Genomic DNA, 27,600 nt, shown 5'->3' with positions numbered 1-27,600 from the left:
GGACTTGCTAAAGGCCACAGTGTGAAGGATGTAGCGGAGATTGCAGGTGTACATTTCTTTGTGTAGGGAATGAAATCAATAACCTAGATCACATACAAATTTATATACAGTATATAAATACTCCACTGCACTGCAGACTTTCATGTTAACGCTCTTAAACTTACAGTTTTGCACTTATGTAAACCTTTATTTACAATTTGTCGAAATCAAAGACATTTTAAATTGCTTAGATTAAATTATTTAAATTATTAGAAGATTAATTAAATAATCAACAAAATAATCAATAGATTAATTCATATGTAAATGGTAGCTAGTGGCAGCCCGTTTTCAATATCGAATTATTTTTGCATCTCACGGAGACCTCATTTTCCTGATAGTTTTATTTTCTAATTAAAGACCCCAATTTGACTCCATATGCCCCTTGCCTCAACCACAGAGAACGTTTGCTGTAATGAGGACACGTCTGACACGGGAAATCCCCAGCTGTTAAAGGGCAACTCTGGAAATCGTCCGGACCTGATTTCCTGGACATTTTCTGGAGTTCACACATGAAAACCTTGACCTCTCTGTCTCTCTCTCTCTCTCTCTCTCTCTCTCTCTCTGACTCAATCCCTCACTTTTTCTGTCCCTCTCCTCCACCCTCCTTTTATCTTTTTCTTTACATTACTCTCCAACACACTACCTCATCTCGCTTTACTCACCCTTCTCCCCATGAATCTCTCACTTACTCCATCTCTCTTCTTTCCCCTCCTTCTATTTTCTTTTCTCTGTCTCTGACACACACTCACACTATCCCTTTTTCTCTTTACCCTTTACTACCCCCCCTCCCCCCTCTTTCTCCCTCAGCTCCCTCCCCTCTCCTCACGGATGCTGCACCCACACCCAGTGCATTCGTATCACACTCATCTGAAATAGTGTGTGTATTCATTACCCATCCCCACGAGGCTGCCTCTGTGTTCTGTGTGCATGGAGCCTCTCTGGGCCTGAGCCAGTGATATAGTGCTTCATCTGGAGAGTTCAGGAGAGCCTGGCTCTGGAGTATGTATGCAGCATACAAGAAGAGTGGTGAGGAGATAGCAACTCTGCTTTACTGTGTTGAAAGAACACCAGCAAAACAGTTAATCTTATATTTCAGCAAGTAATCCCATATTTCACATGTCTGACATGCAATAAATGCGTGCAGTCACTTTTGGCCTGAACTGGAGTTTTTGAAAAGAAAATCTTCAGAAGTAGATCATCTCCCCCGCAGTGTAGAGCGGCAGTCGAGGGATCAGAGTGCGGCAGCTTATGAAATGCAATAAATTAATGTTGTTGTTGTGGTGGTGGTGTTTTTTTTAATAATATGAGGTGTCCAGTACTGCGTCGGCCGCCTTCAGCATTTTCTATACTGGGTATTTGCAGCCTAATAATTGTGTGAGATTGGGTGCAAAACTCCAAGTTCTGTTTTGGTCGTTGGCCACCATCCTCATCCATCAGTCCTTATCGTGGCTAGAAGAATATAGCAAAACCAGTCAAGAGCAAATTCTGCACTGAATCAACCTGGCAATGAAAGAAGCATTAAATGACTATTACACACATTCAATAGAACATCATTCAAAGACTCTCATAAACGTATTAATAGCATTATCCTTCTAGCACAGACCTGCATGTCTTTTTCAGTGTCTGTTATAGAATTCGTATTCAATTCCCTTGGCAGCCATGGTAAATTGCTGTGGGGCGAAATTCTGCTAAAAAGACCCAGTTCACTTTGAAGGTCTCTTAAAGTATTTATTATACATCAAAGGAGTGAAACATGGTGTTTTTTTGCCAAAAATGTCACACTTGCCCTTTAAGCGTTGGTGGGCCTTCATACAGTACGTGGGAGGAGAGTAGGAATGTGTCAGTTAGTGTATGGAGATTGAGTCATAGGGGTGGATTATGGCTGCAGTTTTATTCAGAATTCCTCAAATCCTGGTGGGCTGCAGATTTCCGGTGTCTGTTTAGGAGCATTGCCCGTGTAAAAGGGGAAAAACCTGCGTGAATGGCGTATTTAATGCCAGCTGGGTCTCTGTGGGGAGACGTGTATGGTAAACATATGAATAATGCAGCAGGGCTCAGCCTCCCTCTGCTGGTCAAGGGTAACGTGTGAGTGGGGCCTGATCCCAGATCAAGGCACTGCTCAGCCAGAGGAGGTAATTCCAGGACAAAAGCATCCACTTAACCAAACGGCAGGGAAGGAAAGCCTCAGATGACTTGTTGACGTGACGACGCTAACATAATGCAATGATTATCGTCATGGCCACAGGCCACTGAGGGGAATTTAGCTGAACTAGAACCTGTGATGGTCTCAACAGCACCTAAGCATTCCCCTCCATTTCTTGGTGCTATTACCGAAATCAATAACCATCTTTCCCTTTGCTCTCCTTTTTTGTGTGCCGCTTTCTCCGAGATTTGAAGACCGCTCCAGCCATCGCCACGCCAACCTGGCTGTGAGCGCCCATGGACTTAAAAGAAACACAAGCGTGAATCGATTGCACTCTAATATAGCAGCTGAGAGTGCCCCCAGTATAGGCTGCTGTGAGCCACATGGGGAGCCTGTGGGTTCCTCTCAGCCTGTCCTTGAATGTTCGACCCCATACGAGCCTGCCTTCGCCCTCTGTGACCTGGTCAACTGCCTTCAGTCCAGCCCACGCTCCCAGCCTCCACCACTGCCTGGAGGTTGACTGGCCTTTTATTGATTGTTCTCTCTCAGGCTCACACGCTGCAGCTTTTTGGGGATAAGTGCGTGCTATAGAGTCGGCGCCCCTGGCCAAGCTCCGCGCCTGCATTTGCTCAAACTGCAGCACTACCACAGTTAGCTATGCATTGCAAACGCGATTCTGCTGGCAGCCTGGGGAGCGGAGTGTTTACCGACCGCCGAGCCACAGACACGAGAAGAATGCATGAATAACACCAAGACTTCGGGGGCCATTGCGCGCCACGCTCCAGCAGAAGCAGCCACCTACAGAAGCTCCAGGAGGAAGGCGAGGGGTCATGCTGAAGCCCCAGCAGCTGCAGGAGGCCTGGGGGAGAAGGCGAGGGCGACGGGTGGGCAGGAGCGGCTCATTGGCTGCCTCCGCTTGTTCTCATGACACCCGCGACAGTCCCACTGACACAGTAAATCTCACTTAATTTTAGACCCAAGGCCAGATGGGCAAGGAGATTGTGCTGCTGCTCTGTGCTGAATGCTAACTTGCCCCTGAAGCATTAGCTCACACAAGCATTGCATTGCATCTCCCAGGCCTAGACGAGCAGGGAATGCAGCCCTAATGATGGCACGCTGGGCTAGGAGCTGCTTCAGGAGCTCATTCTGCACAGCCTTCTGCCCGCTTCAGACTGCGCTCGCGGCTCAGAAATGAATTTAAGATGATGGGAGCCGCGCTCTGCTCCTAATGACACGGGATCAAAATTTAGTCATCTTTCTTATCAGCTTTACGCACAAACTTAGAGGTTTACAGCCAAACCCATCCGGCTCTACTGCTGCAGCCCAATTTCTTGGAGTTGATTAATATAGAAAACTGGCATTAGGAAAAATTGGCATTAGCAAGCTTAGCGCTGCTTAGCAGCAGTAGAGTGTGTTGTTTTTTTTTTTCTTTTTTCAAACCCAAAGACATCTTACGCAAGCTCAACTTTCTGAGCAGCCTTTGCTTTTTATCGGTTGCTTGATGGCCCATGTCCACGCACCCAGGCTCATTATATACAGTTGTGCATATGAACACAGTCCGCTGAAAATCTCTCTCTCCCTATTTAACTGGAGTCGGCCCAGAGGAAGCTTTTACAGTGCATTTCGCTCCATCAAACGCAGCGGCATCGCACTGACAGGCTTTCCGTCCTCCCTCCCTCGAGACAGCTTTTCTTAATTTGTCGGTTAATCTTTCAGGCTTGACTGAAAATTACATTGTTCATTTTTAACAAACTATGAATGGGCGCGCTGACAGACGTTTGAAAGTGGCATGTGCGATGAAAAGTGGGGCGGAATTCTTTGAATTCATTTAAGGAGAAAGAATACGGGTGGGAGTGCAGGCAAGGAAGAAGGAAGGGAAGAGAGAGGAAAAGCGCTTCATCCACCCCATTTAGCAGAGTATTTACCAGCGTCATTTTCCGGGTCCCATAAAATGAGTGTTTTGACAGCAAATCAAAAGCAGACGAGAACTCCCTGTCAAAGTGTCTCAGCATTACACTGAAATTCCAAGCTCTTCGCACCACGGCTACCGCCTTTCCAGATTTTTGGATCCGAGTGAAATTAGATATTCAAATTCCGCTTCAAGACTAGACTCTTCGGCACGCGTTAGATAGGGAAGAGTGATCAGCTTAAAGTCAGACAGGAGAAGAAAAGGCTGTGCCCCTCCGCCCCGCTGCATTGTGGAGCACTAAAGGAACAAATGATTGAAATAGGAATCAGCTTTCAAGACAAGCCAGAAGTGCCATCCAAAGGAGAAAAAGGGAAAACCTCAGTTTCATTAACTAGCTTAAAATTCCATTAGCCACAGTTCAGGATTAAATAATGTTATCTGTTTTCTCCAAGGAAGAGTGGCATGGCCAATAACAAAGGGAGAAGAAAAGAGTCTCCTGCGAGGAACAAAAGCCTGATGGGGGCCCTTGCTTTGCTACTCAATTCTTCAGCCTTCTTAAAGTGCTTTATTGAAAATAAGCTGTGATGAGCATGAGTTTGTGTGCGGTCTTCTAGTCCATGCTGGCAGACACACAGACAGCAGAGGATTTCATGAGTCAAGCTTAATTGATCTAATTTCCTCACGCTCACTTTGGCTGAGCATTAACTAGAACTCAAAGATAAGCTTTTTTTTAAAAGATAGAAAGTTGTAGAAAGAGTGGTCATCTGGAGCATCAATGCAATAATGATGTGCTACATATTAGTTATGATATCTGGCCCTACAGCTTCATTCAGAAGTATTAATGTTCTGTTTCGTTTCTGTAATAGATTCAGAGTGTTCAGATGTTGGCTGAGAAAACGACATTCAAGTACTTTAATTTATTCAATTCATTCCAAAATTCCCAAGGCACTCACTTCTGGTGAAAATCACATTTAACCTTCAACTCTTGGTTGACCATGTCAGTCAGCAAGGGGTCACTAAAACCTCCATGAGAGCACATGGCATCACATTTGAGCATATTTAATTGCTTTCATAGCATGGTCAGTAATGAGATTATGCCTAATTTGCTCAAGTTTCACGGGGTAGTTTTGTATGAGATTTCTCCGCAGCCACAAATTAACAACAGTGTCTCAAAGGCCTGTTTGTTGGGAGGCCTCATTTAATCAATCATGGCAGTTAGAGCTGCTAGACGGGAGACTGGGCCTTGAAGATGTGCTGAAAGAATGCTTGCAATCAGAATAACAATATTTCAGCTCTCAGAACTTGTCCACTCATCTATTGACTCCTTTAGCTTTCCATGTTATTCCATGTCATTTCTGTTTTTGAGCCCCAGTGGAATTATGCCCGTGTAGAATGCCTTGGCAGTCTTTTTTAAACCCAGTTATGTCTTCACTGTTAAATGGGAATCTTCGCTGATTCCCATTGACTGCGCCACTATTACACTTAAACGTGTCTATTGTGAGTTCACATTGCAGCAATATCAAGCCATATATTCCACTGGGCCTTTTTTTCTGCATACATGCTCACCAAGCGCTGTGTTTGGAACCTCTGTACACCTACTTATTAATGCAGTTATCTAACCAGCCAATCATGTTGCAGCTGTGCATATAATCATGTAGATACAGGCCATTAGTTTCAGGTAATGCTCATCAACCATTGTCTGTGCTGGTTTGAGAATGTCCAGAATGTCTGGTGATCTCCTGGGATTCTCTAGATTTTAACTCAGAATCGTTCAAGCTGACAGAAAGGCTACAGTAACTCACTCAACCAGGCTGTACAACTTACAATGAGCAAAAAGGCATCTCAGAATGCACAATGCGTCAAACCTTGAGGGAGATTGGGTACAACAGCAGAAGGCCACATAGGGTCCCACTACTGTCAGCCAAGCACAGAAAGCTTAGGTTGCAGTAAGCACAGATAAATCTAAGGTATACTGATGGTAGGGTCAGAAATTGGCACCAACAGCATGAGTTCATGGACCCAACCTGCCTTGTGTCAGCAGATCCAGGAGTTGCCATTTGGAGTTGGTTGTAATGGTGGGCAATGTTTTCTTGACACACTTTGGGCCTGTTAATATCAACCAATCCTTGCTTGAATGTCACAGACTGAATGTCACTATACTCACAGCTTGAATGTCACTATACTCACAGCTTGAATGTCACTATACTGCTGCTGATCATGTGTATCACTTTGACCCCAATTTACCCATCTTCTAATGGCTACTTTCAGCATGATTGTGATTGAAGCAAATTACTAAGAGCTTAATGTTTTAATGGCCCACCAGATTTGACTAGATCCAATAAAGCACCTTTGGGATATAGAAGAACAGGAGATATTCAGCCTGAAAGTACTCCAGCATGATGCAGTCATGTCAGCATGAACCAGAATCTCAAAGGGAAGTTTGCAACATCCCATGAAATCCATAATATGAAGAATAAAGTTGCAAGCAAACTGAGACCCTGTCTAGTATTAGTGTATCCCATTATATACACCTAACAAGTAATCAAGGACCACTTACACTCACTGAGCAAAGTTCATCATTATATAGAAAGAAATGCATTACTCTTACAGTAGCACGAACATTCAGTATATTCTGTCCACCTATAAAAGGTTTAAGACGTGATAAGTACCATAAGATAGACCCTGAGGTTACGAAGGCGTCACTCCTGTGCCATTTTGAATGGCTTTACAGTAGATGATTCTAATTGAATGATGTGACTCATTGGGTTAATAAGATGATTGAACGTTGGCGCTTAGAAGTAGGAGCTGACAGCATGATGAATAGTCCTGAATAATGATTAGTGAATTATCCTGCATTAAAACAGCCTGATTGATCTGGTCTCTGTGCGCAGGAGACAGAAATCCTCAACACTGCTGTGCTCACGGGGAGAACCGTTGCCATACCCGTGAAGGTGGTTACCGTAGGAACAGATGGGGCGGTGACCGACGTGACTGAGTCAGTGGAGTGCCGCTCAACTGATGAGACCGTTGTTAAGGTAAGAGCAAAGAACATAAGCACACCTGCCAACACACACCCACTGTCCAATTTACTAGAAACACTTACCTTTGGGGCCGCATTTGAATATTTTTTGAATATGTCTTCGCACACGCAATTCACTACTTTAAAAAGTGCGCCACACCCATGTTGCGTAAGTGGATCCTAGAGGCAGAAGAGGAGGAGAGAATAGTCACAGTCACTGCATCGTCACGTCCGGCTCCGAATAGTAGTGTTACCAACTTCCGCCTGCACCGTATAACAGAGCGCTGGCCAGGTTTTCAGCCTCCCTCAAGAATCCTTATTGGGCTTCAGCACAGCTAACAGGGGGGCAGTTAACATCTCTGGAAGTCCTTCCAACACAGACGAAAGGCTAGTTTGTCTTGGCTGAAGCGCGTTACACAAGCTGTGAATGTGCTCAGCATAGAAAGGAGCGGCATTCAGACATCGGAGCGTATCAAAGCTGGATCCACTAGGAATTCGCCTGTGATGAGTTCTGCAAAGCAGAGGAGGAGCAGAGTGTTTCTTTATGCTAACACCACATCACCTCCCTGAATAGACAGACTAAAGACTAGCACTTACTGAGCTTCATTTTGGAGACAAAAAAAATAAATCTGGCAGGTTTAATTCCTCCCTCATGGCCCATGTAAACATTAGCAACATTAAAAACGATGCAGTCTGTCTTTGCTAGTTGTGGTGTTCAGGGCGCTTGTTAAATGATTAAACTTCTCACCAAGAAACAGCGCTGAGGGCTCATTCTACCAAACCTTGCTGATAACAATCTGAATGAATGCTAAATAAATTAAAGTTGATATTTGAGTTTAGCAATTTTAATCACACATATGAGTAAATCTGTCCACCCTTCAGCCCTGCATTCACTCGGGTTCAGATAAACTCCCGGTGTATTGGTTGCCTCGTTAAAAAAAGTCATGTTGAAAAGCTAAACACATCTGGAGCTAAACATTTTTAAACTTGATGGAGTGGGAACACTGGGAACTTGTGGTTTGGTTGAATTACGGATGTATTTAGGAAAGTGCAGTAGTCTCAGCCATTGCTTACAACACTACTGGAAGCCATGTAATGTTAAAATTTCTGTTCCCTCAGTAATAAATGAATGAATGAATGAATAATAATATTATATTATAGATAAATATGATATTATATAATATATTTAATATATAATAAATATTATATAAAATAGAATATATAAAATTCATGCTATAAGCTCCCCCTTATAGATAACTATATATTAGTGGACAAGCTGATACCTGGATCTGAAGTGAAAGAACCATGTAGACTGAATAGGTAGTTTTAAGATTTTACACAAATATGACTTTATTCAGTCCGAGCCATCAAAATTATTTTACAACTGTTACTTTAAGGAAAAACCTCTACATAATGTTGCTTCAACAACATAGAAAACTAGTTGAACAAACTAGTTTCTCACACTCTCTCCTCGTTATCAAAAGCCTGAAATACTGGATGTTATTGCTTAAGGGTTTTAAAATATAAACAATTGAAAAGTCGTTTGCTGCCATGGTTTATTACCAGCTTTCCCCAATGTTTTTTCGGATTTGAAAAGGGACTGTGTCAGCTCACATGATTTCTGGACATGTTCTGCTACTGAAGTCGACACTTGGTTCCTCACCCCTCTGAGGGCTCATATAATCAACTCCACTTGAGCCAATAAAGTAATGAAATGGCCTTTAAGATGGCATTGTGGATTTCCCTAAGGACAAATGGCAAAGCCAAGTGGAGGAGGGCTTGTTATAACCAGTACTGAAACTACGAATCACCATGAGTATCAAAGGACCATTTGTTGGCCACTTTGAGGCTCATCCTGTGGGTATATTTAGGTGTGTAGGAGTATAATTACAGACTGTAGTAAATCTATTGAGATGCAAAATATGTGCCCTGCACTCCATTAGTCATTGGTCAGTTTACCTCAGGGTAAACTACCAATGGCTGGAGCAGTGGTTCCTGTCCCTGGTCCTGGAGCCCCTTGTTCTGCACATTTTAGTGTTTCCTCACAACACACCTGGACTAGCTAATAAACAAGCCCTTACTGAGATAAAGGTAGTGAGTTAGAACAAGGTAAACACAAAAATGTGCAGAGCAGGAGGTTCTCCAGGACCAGGGCTGGGAACCATAGCAGCAAGTTGTTTAAAAAATGGCAGTGGGATCTACTGTGTACACACTCACTAATGCGGAAAACACAATTGTAGAGAAAGCTTTTTATTTTAATTAAATTAAGAGTTATTTCATGTAATATTTCCAAAAATGTCTCCAAACCACAATGTAGTACAACTGGAGGAAGCAAGAATTGTGTTTTTATTTTTTTATTATTTCTTTCTTTTATGAAAGTCGATGTAACAGCTTTTATTCCAAGCAATTTCTGAGGATTTGTATTGGTTCCTTCATCATAAAAGGTTCACACAATATAAAAGACAGCTGCTGTGTTTGTGTGTTTGAAAATTGTAGAAAGTGATGGTATTTTAATGTTGTGAGAGCTGGCAGATCACTACTGGCAGATAATTATTAATATGTATTTATTTTTTTAAAGGATCAGCATCAGAAGGACCAATATTTTAAAGTGATTCTGATCATTATTTATCAATATTTATCAAACTGGGGGGCACATTGGCATTGCAGTAGTGTGTGTGTGCTGCATAGCTCCAGGGGCCTGGGGTTGTAGGTTCGATCCTTGCTCTGTTCACTCGATATAAGGAACTTGCTGTGTCCTCAATGTATGACTGGTTTCCCACCTCAAAACACATGGTAGATAGTCCTCCAAATGGTTCTTTGAACGATGCCATAGAAGAACCAGTTTTATTTGATATGAATGAGTGTGAAGAATCTTTTCAAGGTCTAAAGTTCTTCACCCTCACATCTTTATTATAAACATGGTTCCTTAATAACCAAAAGTGTTTTTCTTTGGCATCACTCAAAGAAACATTTGATAGGTACCAGGTGATGAGCTGGCACCGTGGCAAATGGATATTTCTGCCTGCTTTGCGCTCAATGATTTCAGATAGGCTAAAATATCTGCATTTTATTAATTTTATTGCATTTGTAACCCTAACATTTTTATATTTCTCTGTAATGCTAATCCAGCTTTTGCCTTTATTTATGTACGACCCTCATGTACATGAGAAGCATTCTATATATCGGCCCCCAAATCCCATACTGGCGGATCATTGCTTACTATGTCATGTTTTGTATGCATTGCTGACAGGTTGCCTTATTGAACACAATCTAAACAAATGCAGAGGCTTTGACAATTTTGTCTAACAAAGGAGAAGAAGATGGGGAATAAGGAATTGGAATAATCAGGAAGTGCTGACAGAGGTGCTCTAATAAATGCATACAAAGTTTCCCCACCCTGCATCAGATTTGATTTAGACACTTCCCTTGCCTGTGAGCTTTTGGCAGTTGAAGGAGAGTCTATTATAAATGATAAAGCCAGAGGCAAAAACAAAGACAACATTTTCTCATATATTTTTGCCTCTGTCATTTGCATTTGGAAAACAGCTCAGTTGAGAACTTTATTGTTGTAGAAATGATGGTGTTGTAATATTGCGTGAATGTATGAATGCCTGTGAATGTGTGCGTGTGTGTGCACGCATAGGTGTGCCTTTTTCAGTGTATTGACTGGGTTGTGTCTTTACTCCCTCTGGGTTTAATTATCTAGTGAACACTTCACACTGCGACTGTGACCTCTCCAAAGGTGTCCCACACACATGCATACACATTCATTCACATGCTCATACACACACACACACACACACACATATATATATATATATATACATATATATATATATATATATATATATATATATATATATATGTATATATATATATATATATATATATATATATATATATATATATGTCCTCTTCATTCAGAACAGCTGGAGATGATTAACGGGCTTCACTTTAACCTCCCACGCTACAACCTAATTAGCTCATTTTGGAACTTGCTGATGTTCTCTATTGATGTAGCACTCAATGTCAGTTTTTTCTTTTCACCGTGTTCACATGGGTTACAGCCTTTGTGATGCTTTGTTTTCATCATCACGGCTGTCTTTTGATTAGATGCTGCAAATCCAGAAAGATGATTACTGAGGCAACAATATAATGTTGGCTGAAACATGATTGAAGCTACAGAAGAAAATGAGCATATGGTTTACAGTAAATGGAAAAAAGGTAATTCAGCCCAGCTGAGTGTATACACTGGCACATTGTAATGAGCTTGTCTTGTTGTAGCCATTATAAACTGGAAGGTTATACTGCCAGTGTGCTATACTATGTAACAGGGGTGCAGCTATTCAGAACTTAAATCAGTACGACACAGTGCAGGATCTCACAGTACTGTGTGTGTGTGTGTGTGTGTGTGTGTGGAAAGCTTTGTACTAGATTTTAGAGCATTGCTGTGAGGAACTGATTGCATTTACTGACCAGAGCTTTGGTGAGGTCAAGGATGTTGGAGGATCACAACCCCACCTCACCTCCAGCTCCTCATCTCCTCCCAATAGAACTGGATACCATAATTCCAAAGAACGTAGTTCCACTGCTCCACAGCTCAATGGGGGGTTTTGTACCCCTCGAGCCCACACCTGGCATTAAGCATGGTGCCATTCTCTACAGGGACTAAACTGTGTGTGCATTTTCACATCAGTGCATTAGCAAGGGGTGCAGCTAAAAGTAGCTGAATGCGTTCATTATAAGGGCTGTCCACAAACTGTAGTTTGATTTATAGGTTTAAATAAACCTTTGTCTTCAGTAAAGGACCTCGGAGCTTAAGGATATAGTGGTTACGAGTGCTACAGCTACTAAACAAAAGACATGGCTAGTTCTGAGCTGTGGCTAATGGCTAAAAAGGCTAAATGACAATACCTCAAAATGATTTATTTTGCAGTTCTAATAGCTCAGACTTTTACAATTTGGCCACAAGATATATTAGAATTAATCTAGCATACTAGCAACAGGCTAAGAAATTACATTTACATTGAATTTTCAGGCTGGATCAACAGGTTTGAGATCATGTGGCAAATATGTATTGTTCTTTGTTTATTTGTTGGTGCGCACAACAGTAAATATTAATTAAGTTAATAATATTAAATCTCAATTTTTGCTTACAAACACTAACGTGGTATTGACTGACAGTGTAGAGCCTGCGCCTTCAGCAAAATTTCTCTGCTTGCTTCAAAGTGCAAAATAATTAATATCAAATTACACAAGCCTTTGTTACTGCTGGTGCTAACAGACATTTTCTAAGGGTTAAAAAGCCGCTTTGACAGGGTGGTTGTGCTGGAGGTTTATCTGCATTGCAGTAGGCTATTTCACACCAAAAGCCTTTCAGGTCTAAGACTTCTAATGGCACAAATAAATTGATCCTGTGCTTAGGCAGTTCCAGCGTATAGGCAGATTTAGAGCGAGCAGTGATGCGAAGGTGGGGGAGCGCGCGGCTGAACACCTGCAGGGGGACAGTAAGCGGAGTCAATGAGGGATGAAGCTTATTCTTTTAGGCACACTGGATGAATGCTTTAAGAACATCTCACCAGAGAAAGGGGGATATATGGTGTGTGTGTGTGAGTGTGTTTGTGTGTGCGTGCACACCTGCTTTTGCGTGGGGCTCCACTCCCCTGTCCACTGAAGTGAGTAAGCGTGGCTGATCAGGGACATGCTGTGCTTAATTATGTCTGCCGGAAACAGTGTGGGCTAGCTAACGCCAAGCCCGTGTTGGGCCCACGTCATGCTCCACAGCCCCAGACTCAGTCTATTTCTCTGGATGCTTCATTAACTCCCAGCAGCGGCCTTAACGTCCTCCATAAGTGCCCTCCTATCCCGCGCTCCGAATACTCCTGATTAATGCCCACTCTGACTGTTTATGGCGCAGGTAGTGTTGCCTTGTGATGAGGGCAGTGTGTTTCGGCAGCCTTTACACACATTCAGACTGAGAGTCAGGTGTGAGAGTTTGTATACGGATGGAGAGGGTGTGCTTTACCACCTACACCTGGGGTATTCACTTCCTGTCCTAGAGGGCCAGCGTCCAGCTCAGTTTACAACTAAAGCCACTCTAAATACTAAATCTGGCGATTGACTGAGGAGTTCAAATCTGCTCTACACACTCTTAAAGCCAGCTCCCACCAAGCTTCTGAAACATTTTGTGGTTGTCCATATGGTGGTACAGAGACACCACCCTTTAAAAGGACATATATCCTGCATTTACATATGTTGACCATTTCAAACCTCCCTTTACCTAATGTACTTAAGCAGGCTGCTTTTGCTACTGTGCCTTTAAAGCAACATTATGCAGAAAGTTTACATTACAATAATAGCTTCATAATCATGTTGATGCTTCACTGACTTGTAATGGCGAGAATGGCCTTGCTGTCATTGTCTCCCCAGGCCCAGAATGCTGCTACTGCACTATGTAACTGCACAAGACCTCTCGTCAGGACTGCATAGCACTGCGTAACGCGAATCATGTGTGTAAAATCCTGTAATGTTATCTCAGTCCACATGCTTCTTCACTTCAGATGCTTCTGATCACTCAGATCTTTCAAATGAATGTGTACAGCTATGATAAGCTCAAAGTGTGATCTGTATTTACTACAGTGAAGCAAAAATATGATGATGAGTCTTGCATAATGCTGCTTTAAGACTGATGTATTTAAATAATCTGCATTCTGATGGGTTGTCTTGTATTGTGTTTCTTTAGAAAAAAAAATCTGTAGATGTAATGTGTAAGTGTCCCAATACTTTTGTCACATAAAAAAAAACAACAACAATTCAAATCAACCTGTGTGTTAAGCCTAATTTCTATTCATGGACTATTTTCAAGCTATCTTTATGTGCCACAGTCAGCACCCCCTCGTCTATATGTGCATCTTACACTTATCAAAGCGTAAGCCCTTTCCACCATGCAGTGAACTATAATTAACTTGTTGATCTAGTACTTGCAGAGCACCTGCTGCACTGTGCTAATGGTGCCCGTGTTGTCATGATAATAACTGGACATTTAACCGGACATTAACGAGGGTAAATCCCACAATAGTGATATTACTGCAATAAATGCATCAACTGTGTGTGATGCTATGATTTAAACGAGCTCCCTAATTACTGAAGAAAAGAATGAAGAAAAAGGCTAATATCCCTCGCTGAAGTGGATACTTGACAGAACTACGCTGAAAGCAGTGTGGATGTGTCACTGATGTATGGCTGACATGTCATTCCTGGTTAGAGTAAATCTGGAATAACACCCCACTCTCAGCTTATTGCATTTGGGTTTAATAATGTGTGGAGTGACAAGAGATGGCTTGTTTCAGCAGACTCTACACCAGGGGTCATCAAATAGATTTGACCAGAGGCTGATAAGCCGTACCGGACCAAAAAAAAAAAATGCTGGTAACACTTTACTGAAGGCCAGCGTTCGTAGCTAGAAAACACCTACAAAAGTACACACATTTATTAGGCCTATTCCAGCTAGCATCAGTTATTAGCAACACTGGTAAGGTAAAACTACATAAAAATGGACCAAAGCAGCCTGTATGACAATGTTGTTGAAGGTGGCAATTGACATGTGTCAAGTAGACTTAAAATGCTGCTCTTCAGAAAAGTGTCACTAAAATGTCTTGATGTAGGCCTAGATGCTCCACGGCTTTAATAGGAGTCTACTGAACGGCTCCCAAAAGAGAAAAAGGCAGTTCGGGTTTTTAGACTTTTAGTGCTGGAACATCTCCTATATGTGGATTGTTGAGGGTAGCTGTCCTTTTAGGCAAGTCTGTTTGCTTGGTGGCCATCTTTGCAGTCATACAAGACCAGGTTCCTATCTCTATAAATAGGGAAAGACTAAAATACTGGAAACTGAAGGTCAAATGAACATTTCTACAAGAATCTGACTAAAACCTCATGAGTAGTTTGTAGCGTTTGGCTAAATAATGCACAAAAATGTCATTTTTCTACACATCGAGGGGGTCTTTCCCTACTACCGCCACAATATTGTCAGCCCTTCTGTGCCTTCGCCGTAACTAGAAAGGTGAAAGGTTCTTCTTGTTGAAGGTCGGGACCTTCTAAGTTTTCAACACAACTTTTAAGTTCATAACTTCTCCACAAGATCTTCTAATAATCTCCATGCAGCTTCCTTTAGGATGTCAATCAGACAGTTTACACTTTCTCATCGAGGACCTTCAATTTGGAACAGTCAACCAAACTTTACTAGCCTCATCAGCTTTAAAACACAGCTAAAAACCCATCTACTCTCGATTGAAGAAATTAAAGGTAAAGGTGCACGTATTTGTCACTGTACAGCGAAATGTGTCCTCCGCATTTAACCCATCTGGTAGTGAACACACACTCACACACACACATGTGTTAGGGGCAGTGAGTACACACACACACCCAGAGCGGTGGGCAGCCAACTCCAGCGCCCGGGGAGCAGAGAGGGTAAAGGGCCTTGCTCAAGGGCCCAACAGTGGTAGCTTGCCGAGCCTGGGAATCGAACCCACAACCCTGTTATCAATATCCCGGTGCTCTAACCGCTGAGCCACCACTGCCCAAACTTTGATTTGATCTTTTTAATTCAAGTATTTGTTAATGGGAAAGTATTTGTACAAGCCCTTTCTGTGCTCTCTCTCTCGGTCCCCCTTGCTTGTGTTTTCTCCACCTTCTTGTGCAAATAATAATAGTTAGAAACATGGTTCTTTATGGATCAGAAAGTGGTTCTTCATCAGCACTCAGAACCCTTTAAAGTGTAGTGTTTTCAGTGCTTTACACATTTCCTCTAGATTCTACATCATTTTAACTAAAATGTGTTCTGTGGTCTGGGGCCCAAGAAAACTTGCTCACGGGCTGGATCTCACCCACAGGGTTTCTAATTGATGACCCTGTTCTATATGCTCACACACACCACTCTCAGCTCGGTGATTGGATGCACTAGAGTGGTTGGCCTACGTCTTCTACACTTTCTATGGTAGATTCATATAACAGAAACAGAAGCTGTTAGTTTAGCCCAGTGACCCATTTCTTTAAACACATCGAGCGATGAGCACATTGGTGTGTTTGCTCACAGTGCTCTATTCTCAGGTTGAATTCTAACATGCTCGTTACGCCTATGCAGTCATTTCTCTTGCAGATCACACTGTGTACCTAGTGCGTCTGACTCACATTGAGTAGATCTGAGAACATGAGCATGAGCGCTTCAAAGTTAACTTCAGAAAAATCAAGTCATTTTGAGAAATGTCTGCTGGAGCTCTGTCAAATAAACCCAGTCTAGTGAATGTAAGTGACCAGGACATCTAATTTCCAGACAGCTGCTCTGGAATATGTTTATATAGTATAGTAAATAAAGTGGGGAAACTGGGCCATCAACACTCAGCACTCAGAGTGGCTATCGCTAAACAAGGCCTTAATGAGGAGGTATCTGCTAATTGGATCTTCTGGATCTTCAATCATAATCTTGCTAGGGCCAAGTTAGAGCTGGGATGTAACAATAAAGAAGACTTGAACAAAGCCTCACCGCTGAAAATGGCAAAACATAGAGGAAATCTGTTCTCGCTAAGAACTGACATGCTTGGCCACTTGGGCTTTTAGCTCAGAAGTGTGAGCTGATGGGCATCACTGGCCACCGTTTAGAACGCATGCCACGGCTTTGGTGCTCCTCCACATTGCTCCTACTCCAGCTAATAGCTGATGGAGAACACGGGGCGTTCTTGGCCAATCGCGATTGTGTCCCACAGAGAGCGATATTGATGTTGTGCAAATGAAGCAGTGTGCTGTGAATAGACACAGCCTCCTCACTCCACCCCCTCTGCCTTCGGCTCCATCTGCCGAGCCGCTTTCAACCTGGAGGTCTGGGAGATGTCCACCATGTCCACACTCGCTCATTACTTACACTCACTGTCCTCGTCTCTCTCTCTCTCTCTCTCTCTCTCTCTCTCTCTCTCTCTATCCCTTTCACTGTGTGTAGTCAGAAATAAACACTTGGACGGGCTCACCAAAGTGTGCCTAATCTCTCATCCTCCTCATTACAGCCCCGAATGAAAGCGAATAATGGTGGCGTAGACGCATGAAGGCCAGAGCGCTTTCCACATATTGTGGCGATTAACACAAGAAGAGGGATCCGTGTTTTCTCGCTCTTTTGAAATTGAAAATGTCACAAGGAGAGTCTGAAAAAAGGGAAGAAAAAGCAGAATGTACACCACAATTATCTTCCACCGGGAGCTGCCGCGAGCGACGGCCGATTGTTGATGGTGTTGATTCATGTTTGTTCTCTGATCAGGTGTCGGAGAGGTGCGATTACGTCTATGTGAACGGGAAGGAGACCAGAGGCAGAATGAAGATGTTGGTGAACTTCACCTACAGCTACCTGAGCGCTCAGCTAGAGGTCAGCGTTTGGATGCCCCACCTGCCCCTGCAGATCGACATGTCCGATCCGGAGCTCAGCCAGATCAAGGGATGGAGGGTGCCCGTCACTGCCAGCAACCAAAGGTGAGGCATATGTTTGGCTTAGAAACACAGAAGAAATGCTCTTAATAATTTAATGAAAAAATGTTATAGTCTGTAATAACTGTAGTTACACTAGTAATACAGGTAACAATCACTACTAGTGATGTATTTACTGATACAAATGTATCACAGTATTTACATATAATTACAGAAGTATCTGTCAGTAGCTTTTGTAGTGCATTCACTCTTATGTGGCTATACATGTGTAATAAGATGAGGGTAACTGTACGAAGGAATAGGGGATACTTCAATCGAGGAAAGTGTTGCGGGCATTATACCAAAACAGGAAGTATATATATATATGCTTGGTTTGCTCAGCTTGAGATAATGCATGGTCACACAAATGTGCTTATTATGAGTCAGAAGTACTGTCACCTATGTAGTCATGTTTACTGCCCCACTTTTTTTTTTTACTGGTTTTGTGGTTTTCCCCCAGTACACCAGTGTACTTGTGTACGAGGGCCTTTGAAAGGGGGAAGCCTTGTGTGAACTGCTGCTGTTTTTCCTCTTCCAGCTATTGAAAGACACTTGAGTTGATAAATGTGTGCAATTACACAAGCAGTACCACGGCAGTGCATCTGTAACAGTGAATACATCAGTAGTTACATTATTACACAGTTATTAAAGACAGTGAATAGTAGTAATATCCTAGTATCCAACGCCTTAATAATTCATTGCACACACTTATTGATTTGGCTTAAAAACGTCTTATAAATACTGTTAATCTCTTCAATTCTATGGGCCCCTGTGTATATGGGTTTACACTTCACTAACTCGTTCATTTCGACACAGCTTAAATGTTCATTTTAGAATTTTTTCATATTTCATTGTAGTTCCAAAATAATAATAAGTCTAAATGTAATAAGTTAAATTAATAAATTCAGTGGACTAATAAACTGGTACTAGTATCAAAACCCAATGCCGAGACTTATTTTTGACTTAAGGAACACTCCGAAATTCTCTAAGCCCTAAGGGTCCATATATGAGTTCTCACTCTTATAACTGCAGAATTTGCATATTAATTTCATATTATTTACAGAATAATTTATAGTGCTGAATAATAAGCCTAGATTGGTTTGCATGCGTGATGCAGTACTAATAGGAATACTTCCTGCAGTATGATACATGCAAGTGCTTTACAAGTAAATGTGTAGGCTCTTGCTTAGCTTATGGACACCTCTTTAAGCCCCCTTTAAACATTAAGGGTCCACGTGTGGGTCCACGCCTCAGTTTCTTATTACCATAACCTATAGATCAGATTTAAAGTAGTTATCAGATCATGTATAGTAGTTTCTGAGTAAGATTAATAACTGAATAAGAAGCCTAGGGCTTACAAAGTTTTTGATTGGTGTGCATCTGTGATGAAATGCTAATCAGAATATTTCCTAAAATAGCAATGCAATAATGAAACTGCTCATGTCTGAAGCCTTCTTAAATAAACATGGGCTTAGGAACACATGAGAAACACTCATTTAAAGTTTTACTATGCATCTCGGATGCAATACTAATAGGAGCTTTTCCTAAAATAGGAATGTAATGATATTGCTCCAAGTCTTCGTGAGTAAATGCATAGTCAGCAGCTGACGGATCCCATTAGACATCGTACAGTTGGCTTCCTTATTCCAGTCCAAGAGCATTACTGTGGGAGTAATGAGTGAGAACCGTTTGGAAGGGGAACACCTGATTTCAGATCAGCACTCCCTGCTCTGAGACTCTTCATAAACAATGGCAGCGGCCTTCTTTCTGAACCCTCCCCTGACTCTCCAGTCCTCTACACACATCGCTGTAGCTGTATCCTGGTAACACCTGCCACGTTCTGAAGGCATGACCAAGGAGAAGAAGAGAGCAAGCTGATGCTGATTTTTAATTACCGCAGGGTCGTTCTCAATCACATCTGCCTCTGACACGCTGCCGTCAGCCAACGCACAGGTTAATACTGGCATATGCCATGAATATCCACAAGACAATTTTTAATTATGCTTCCCTGGAAACAGCACGCCGAAGTTGAATTCATGCATGACAAGTGAGAGAGAGGGAGTGAGAGAGAAAGAGAGAAATGGCAGAAGGAGAGGTGGAAGGTGCGAGCAGGAAAATGCTCAGAATATAGAGATGTACGTGGGAGATAAGCCGTGGGTTTTCGTGTGAGGATAAAAATACACTGGTCAGATCTTCAGTGTACAAGGAGGATGCATTAAAGGTCTACGCAATCGCCCCTATGGAATATGAGGGCGCAGCTTGATAGTCTCAGTGTCAGATACCTTGAGAGATACCTTCCTCAAATTTTTCTTGTGACCTGAAAGTTTCACTTTAGACTTCAAATAGAGCTGATCTGATTGGATCCAAGAATTTCACTGCTTTCAATAAAAAGTATTATGTGACCACTGAGAGTCCATCCATCCTTCAAAAACCATAGTAACCACAGTGTTAGCTTTAGCTTATATGTAGACAATAAGAAGCAAGAAGAAGAGTCATGTCAAATTGGGCATTATGTACAAAGTAATCAATCAGGATTTAATTCCATTTAATTCCATTAAACCCTAGGTTTATTATTCAGATTTGAATCTAAATACAGAAATTCTTGTGAATTATTTAAATTATTTTTGTTTGCCTTAGTCCCACATGGTTCTATTTTAGGGCCTCTGCTCTTTAAGCATTACTGTAATATAGGTATGAACAGAATAGGTATAGGTATGGGTATGAACAGAATATTACACGGAAGGATCAACAACTAAATCACCATCCAAGCCAACCCACATTCTACACATTTATGATATTGAGGTCTGGACTATGGGCTGGTCAGTCCATTGCTCTAACACCATCTGCTTCTATTCTTCTATTTTGCTCTTTTTGTCTGTTTGCTTTGCTCATAAAGAGATTCTTGATCAGCTTTGCATCCTTTTAGACCCATAGTGCTGAGTCGTCATTTGAGTGGAAGGATGGACACAGAATGCCCGTGGATTTATTTAGATTTGAAGTGAAAGTGGAGCTTGTTTTTCTTCTGTGTAGTCAGATATGAAAGCTTTACATGTTGTTTATCTGTAGGGGGCGGTTTTGGTGGTCCGCCAGATCTTGCACGGTTGTTAAGAGTCCCTTTTGGTTCTTTTCTTTTAATCATTTTTTCTCCTGATAAAATCTCCTGATAAAAGAACATCTTGGAATGTACTTAATGGCCATTTTGACTAATTTAAATGAAAGGGTGGTCTTTTGCACAGTACAAATATCTGCTAGTTTTCCAAATTCCATGGTTAAAGAAGAAATAATATTAAAAATAAATGGGCTGTTAGAGGTATGGTTTTATTTAATTTACTTATTTAAGACAAACAGCAGATCTCACTGGTTTATTGGACTATTTTCTGGCTGTAATTTCTAGAAAAATGTACAACTGTCTCATGAAGGAGGGCTCATTCCACAGCAGTGGCTTCTTTTCACTCACTCAGCTGCCAAACCACCGCGAGTCTGTGTCTATTATTTTCTAGCCTCAAACAGTTGAGGTTGCGCAAATGTCCAGAGTTGGAAAGCAGGGGGCTGAGAGTTTGAAAACTTCAGGGTCTTACTTGTCAACACAACTGTGGACCAAGCATCTTCAGAGAAGTCAGGCAGGCCAGGCAGCACTCTCTTATCTTACCACTGAGGGGTGCTACAACACATGTGCCCTCCCTCTGTAACAGCCCTGTTTGTGGTCACTGGGCCTCGGGGACGGTGGGAAGCAATCGGATAATAATCCCACAGCTGTGCTGCGTGTATATGCTTTAGCCCCATTAGTCCAGAAAGCTTATCCGCCCTGGCATTCCTGCGTGTTCCACCTGCTGCAAATGTCATAGCGGCTCTGCACGTGGCCAGCTGGATGGCTGGGCTGCTGCTGTTTAGAAGACCGTGCCCTCTACTCTCCATGAGCGTCCTGTTAAGCTGCCACTGCCTCCCCTTTTTGTGTTTTTTTCCTGAATGTCGTACCTCATTAAGCCAAAAGGATACTGTCAGAGACCCTGTTCATGCCACACCTGGCTGGCCTGTAGGGGGGAAGAGGCTTGCAAGCGTGAAGTGGCTAAGGCTGTAATTGGCCAAGCTCCTTGTTTACACCCTGTCACACTGGTTTGAGACTAAACACCACCATGCAGAACTGACTAGAGCGTGCAATGAAAGTGCAGTAGAATAGCACAGAATGGAAGACTATGGGTAATACACACTTTACCTCAGGAGATGCTTCAAATGATTTCTCTCATTAGATAAAGGATATTTTAACAGGCCAAAAATAAACAGAACAATTACGCAAGTTTTGCCTGAGTTGCAGCATGATCCAGTCATCTATATTGTTTGGTGTAAGATCATTAGGATAGCCGCCTCGACTCCGTCTTGTTCTCGTCTTGGCTCATGAAAACTGTGACCTGGACATTGTGAATAACCAATAGCTCAGTGAGCTCTCCTCAGCATCAATCTCTGGTCAGTAGATAAAACATGGAGGAGACTCCGGGGGAGGTCTTGTTAAATAAAATTTAAATAATTAGGAAATAATACAATACAATTAAAATAAATCAAAATAATGGGGAATAATCTTTTGCGAATAGCGACCCTAAGATTCTTTCTGTCTAAGAGTCTTTGCATAATTATAGTCTGTGACTAAAAACTGTCAGGTATGACAAATAGTCTTTAGATGTGAGAGAGTGTCAGTCTTTTTATAGAGAGTCTTCTAGTACATAGTTATGGTTAGTTTAAGTTAAATCTGGTGCTGTTGATGAATCTGACTAAATACAAATGCCCCCCCTGCGCAAGGCACATTGCAATGCTCATTGCTATCTTTTACATCAACAATAGACCTAATACAATATAAAATAACATTATTCTACAGGCGAGGCGCTACACCGCTTCAGTAAGCCTTCCCAGACCGTGCACGATGCACCATTGAAATAGTAATCCTCCAAAGTCAGAGCGCACCTGGCTCTTAAAGGGAATGGCAAGTGGCACGAGGATTGGTTTATTGCACGTTACGTAATTTAACATTATGTAAAATTAATTTAAAAAAGACAAATGTCAAAAATGGAGATGCGAGTTTTATTTTGCCTGACAGCGATGATCTGCAATTGTTAAGTTCGTCAAGGACACCTAGACCCAAACCTCAGTACTTCAACCTAGCTAAAAATATTTCATCTACTGACATTCTTCTGACTATTTACTGTTTTTGTACTGATACTAATGACATATGTGGTCAGATTCATAAAACACAACGGCAGATTTGCAGTGACATTAGGTTGCTCATTCCTATATTTGCATGCGTCAGTGATTCATAACTGAGCCCTACTGTGCAAAAAATACCACCTGGACAAGCCTGATGTTAATTTTGTCCTGTAATAAGCCGAAATGGATTTAATTATCTGTTCTATAATGTTTTTAATGACTTGGACATTTAGTCACACAGGCACGTTTTGATGCTCGATCACACACCAAGCTGAATAACACACATTCAAAAGCAATGTACACTAATTACCCATAACAATAGCACCACATCAGGCAGGTCTTGTAAGGATTTTTTCTAGTATGCAGTGGTCAGTACCTACCAAAAGTGCTCCAAGAAAGGACAACCAGTGAAAAGGTGATGGGGGTCATGATGTAATCCATGGAGACCCCACCACTCAACCATGAATGGTTAAATCTGTTGTGGCGCCACAAGGGGTACTTGCTCAATATTAAGCAGGTGGTGTTAATTCTATGGGTGATTGGTGTAAGAAGGATGAGGCGTACCTGGAAATCTTTTCACTGTCAGATAAATGTAATTGGTAGTGCAGGTTTACCAAATATTTTGTTTATTTGTTGCTGTAGTTTAACAGTATGTCTGCTTCTTTTGTTCAACAGTTTGGTGGAAATTAGCCATACAGACCCCTAATGAGAAAGCTGAGCAGATTTTATTAAGAGAAGATTTTCTTATAACTCTCAGCTAACCTATTTGGTTATGTAACTCTATGTGCTGTATAAGGAAGGGTATCAGCAATTGATGTCTCCTGTCTTGTCTTCAGGTCTAGTGTGGAACATGATGAAGATGAAGGGGCCAGAAGAGACCGCGGCTGTGGCCCCCAGTACCAGAGCACCACTGTGCGCATCCTCACACACTTTGAGGCAGAGCCAGAAGAATGGCAAGGCCAGCCAGACTTTCTGCTGGGCAGCGATTGGCAGGTGGACGTAACGGAGCTAGTGCGTGACTCCCTGAGGGTGGACAACACACGTGTGGCCAGTTTGATGGACGGTCAGGTGCTGATGGGCCTAAACACAGGGACTGCTAAAGTCCAGGTAAGAAGAGGATGTGTGAGATTGTGTGTGTGGGGGGGGGACTGATCCAGCCGGACTGATCACTAGGAGTTTATTTACACTTATCATTTCATGTGCATCATATCCGGATATTGTCTAAATAACCTTCCATTTACACCTGACCACACAAGGTCTAGACAATTTCATTTGCATCCATGCTATCTTTCTCATGTTATATTAAAGGGATTTTCTTCCAGAAGCAGCCAGGATGACACAGAGTACCACAGAAATTGTGTTGAGTGCAGTTATGCCTGTTATGGGAACTTACGGAAGGAACAGGCTGCAGGTTTCATACGGCTGCTGGGACAGAAGCTCTTGTATGCAGTCTTTGTTTTGTCAATTCAATTGATTACATTAAAAAGCTCTGTATATTAATGTAGTTCCATTCTAAGATAAGGAATGATTATGTAGGAAACAATCGATACATGAACTTAGCTGCTCCTCAGACCACCTCCTAAAATAAGGATATAGGCAAGACTACTTTTAATGGGCATAGTGGTCTAACGTGCTACCAATATGGCCTGGGGTTGCAAGTTCAAATCCTGGGCCATGCCGCTTTGCCATCAGCACCTGGGGTACTGTTGGGTAGATGACGCTCTCTCTCCTTATTGCTCTTAAGCGATGTTGGCATTCTCAGGCACTTTCCTCCAAGTATGTCTGATGCCTGGCAAATCAGAAAAAGGCAGTGGCTGACTTTGCATGTATTGGAGGACACACGTGTTAAGTCTGTACCCTCCTAGTTTCGTGAGCAGTGCTAGGGGGAGCTGCAAAATAAATAAATAAATACATAAATAATAACAATAATAATTGGCAGTACCAATGACCAATGGGAGAAATTACAAATTTGAGAATAAATGGACTACCTTTGGTCCAAGACTAAAAATCAAGTCCTCTCCATATCCCCTAGTCTTTTAACCTAGAGCTAAACCTCTACAGACTCTCTGAGGACAATAAAATAAATGCTTAAAAAAGACATAACTTTAATTTTCTTTTCCAAATGAAAATGTTACTTTTACAATTGCAACTTTACTAGAGGAGGAAGACCTTTCACTTTCAGTGGAAGAAGAAAATTTTATTCCAAGTCATTGTGAAGTAATTGGATTGGTGGATTTGATGATGTGAAGCTTTGAGACTTTTCAGAATATTTGCTACGTCAGAAATTTTGACACCAAAAAAAGAACTGGTAGATAAACTAACACAAATCCAGGCCTCCAATCCTGTGGTTTTGTCTCAGAGGAAGCAAGTATTCTGAAAGGTCCCAAGTAGCAAATATTCTGAAAGGTCCCAAAGCTTCACATTAATAGTAAAAATCAATGTCACACAGTTATAGTCTGCTGGACACACCAAGAGGACTGAACTGTGTCCAGAGAAATAGTGGATTTATGGCAAATGACTATTTTAATTGACCACCCTACTCCAAGTACTCAATGTTCTGCTCAGAATCAACTCCTAATGAAACAGCTTGAATCCTTAATGGCCTCTAACACCTCCCCCCCCCCCCCCAAAAAAAAAAAAAAAAAAAAAAAAAAAAAAACTTGTATGGTTAGAGGAGTTGTCTCTAAAAAAAAACACAATAAATAAAATAAAATAAAATTCATCTATCATTCTCCTGGCCGCGGCACCTGCAGGGTCAAGCCCGTGGCAGGCCGGCAGCAGACGGATGAGCTGCACTTTCCCTGTGCTTATTCGCTTTCTTTAGGAGAGACAAATGAAAGGATGTCAGTGACGTCTCAAGAGCAGCACCCAGTCGTTTGTCTGTCTGCGTGCGGATGAGTGGAGAATTACTCGCGGTGGTGATGTGGCATGTGTACGCTGTCACGCTGCAGCCAGATGGCACACCATCACTCTCACTGCCACTCACACACTCAAAGCTCACTCATGACTTCTGCGTGGACTGTCTACACAGCTGAGCTTTACTTTAAGAGTGGGTGAGCAGTGTGGTACAAAATATAACCGGAGGGGTTTTTCACAATCCACAATATTTATATATTTAGCCGTTTTGAGGTTTGCAAACATGTTGGAACAGATCTGGCGCATCAGCAAAACGATACAAATGTTCCTGAATGGCTCTGGCCTTGGATGCATAGTTTTAGGAATAACCCTGGAATTGGTATAGAACCTTTAGAAGATGGCAGAGGTTCCTGAAAGGTATTATTAAGGTTTAAAGGTATTATTAAGGTTTGTTCAGTAGAGTTGTTTCTTTTATGTATAAACCATGAATATGAAGATTGGTCAATGAAGCCCAGATGAAGTTTTACAAGCCTGTTTACAAGCCTGTTATTTTGCCTCAGAATGATTTTCCTTTAATGAGAAACATATTTGGCGGTTTTACAGCCACTGTTTATGTAGCAGAAGTATTGGGACACCTACAGGAGCTCTTTTAAGACACCCTATTCTAAATAAACTTGCATTAATACACATTTAGTTTCCCTTTGAAGCTCTAACAGCAGGTTTGGTGCTCTGTAGTAATTGAGTCAGCAGAACATTGGTAACCTTTATGCACCTCAGTACTCTGCAACCCCGCCCTGTAACTTTGTGGTCTGTCACTTAACTCTCACAGCTGATGGTGGAATAAGATAAGATAAGATAAGATAATCCTTTATTAGTCCCGCAGTGGGGAAATTCTCAAGCCACTTGAGTAACTAGAAGGAACGAAATTTCACAAACTGACTTGTTGCAACAGTATTACAAACAATACCACACTGGAATTTAATGAGCTCTTTAGAATTACCCATTCTTTCATGAATCTGTGTAAAGGCAGACTTTGGCACCATTGGCAAAGGTACTGAAAAAAAAAACAGAATTCAATAACTAAGAGGTATGTCCCCATACTTTTGTCAATATAGTGTATGTAGCATAGCATAGCTTTGCTTTTAGAACTGTAACAAGCCCACTGAATTTGTCATTTCTCCCAAAGTCTTGCTGGATAGTGCCGCTGTCTTCTCTGTGAGCCCTTCTCCAAGCTCTAAATAATAGCTAGCATTAGCTTTTAGCCTTCTAAGCCTCAATTGTAGCTCCTGGCCATTGATTTGGAAAGCTTTTACTAGTGAGCTGTGTGTATGTACATTTTGGGGAACCCTTATGTAATAGGTTTAGGGTTTTGGAATTGGCCTGTTTTTTAGCTTCGTTTCAGGTCAATTTTCAATGAAGAGACAACAGGCTTTTCACGCCAGGTCACTTTGATTAATTAACTATGCCAAGATGAACACTTTATTCTAGGACACCTTTTAACCTTAAAAGGTTCACATTGAAAAAAAACAATCCCTAAACAATCTTTCTTTTCTGCTTTTGGCATCTTTATTTTTTAAAAATACATGACAAAACATGTACAAGAACCGTTCTGATTCAACATTTACCAACCAAGTAAGCCGTTTCTTATGAAACAGTAATAATAACAGTAACAGTTATTAATAACAGTAATAAACAGAAAAAATAGTATAGTGGCCTGACATTCAAACATCCAGTCAGTTATTTGTTGCTATGCAGTTACTATACCCCAGCTGTTGTTGGTGGTGTTTACAAGCTCTCTATAATTGGCCTAAATCTGTCTTATTCATGATGAATGCAGTTGTAGAAGCCCAGACTATATATGACATACTCAGGAAAGCACGCTGTGATGTAATTCATTACAATTACAGCCGCATATCAAACTTCACACCTTTATATCAA

At 41.8% G+C, this 27,600-nt stretch overlaps 2 protein-coding genes across 2 annotated transcripts in view; one reads left to right on the top strand and one right to left on the bottom strand.

Annotated features, from left to right (window-relative positions):
• rpl17 (ribosomal protein L17) overlaps positions 1 to 27,600 on the bottom strand; it is a 324,928-nt gene that overhangs the window by 269,893 nt on the left and 27,435 nt on the right. The gene's annotated exons all lie outside the window — the stretch shown is intronic.
• Positions 1 to 27,600, top strand: part of LOC140538843 (transmembrane protein 132C) — a 177,311-nt gene that overhangs the window by 141,622 nt on the left and 8,089 nt on the right. The window contains exons 5-7 of the mRNA XM_072661352.1: positions 6,983 to 7,126; positions 17,411 to 17,619; positions 23,643 to 23,913. Coding sequence (XP_072517453.1) covers positions 6,983 to 7,126; positions 17,411 to 17,619; positions 23,643 to 23,913 — 624 coding nt within the window. The remainder of the gene's footprint in view (positions 1 to 6,982; positions 7,127 to 17,410; positions 17,620 to 23,642; positions 23,914 to 27,600) is intronic.

This window comes from Salminus brasiliensis, chromosome 18 (genome assembly GCF_030463535.1).
Source record: "Salminus brasiliensis chromosome 18, fSalBra1.hap2, whole genome shotgun sequence".
Taxonomy (NCBI): Eukaryota; Metazoa; Chordata; class Actinopteri; order Characiformes; family Bryconidae; genus Salminus; species Salminus brasiliensis.
The sequence above is the reverse complement of the archived record's forward strand: the minus strand, read 5'-3'. Positions and strand labels throughout refer to the sequence as shown.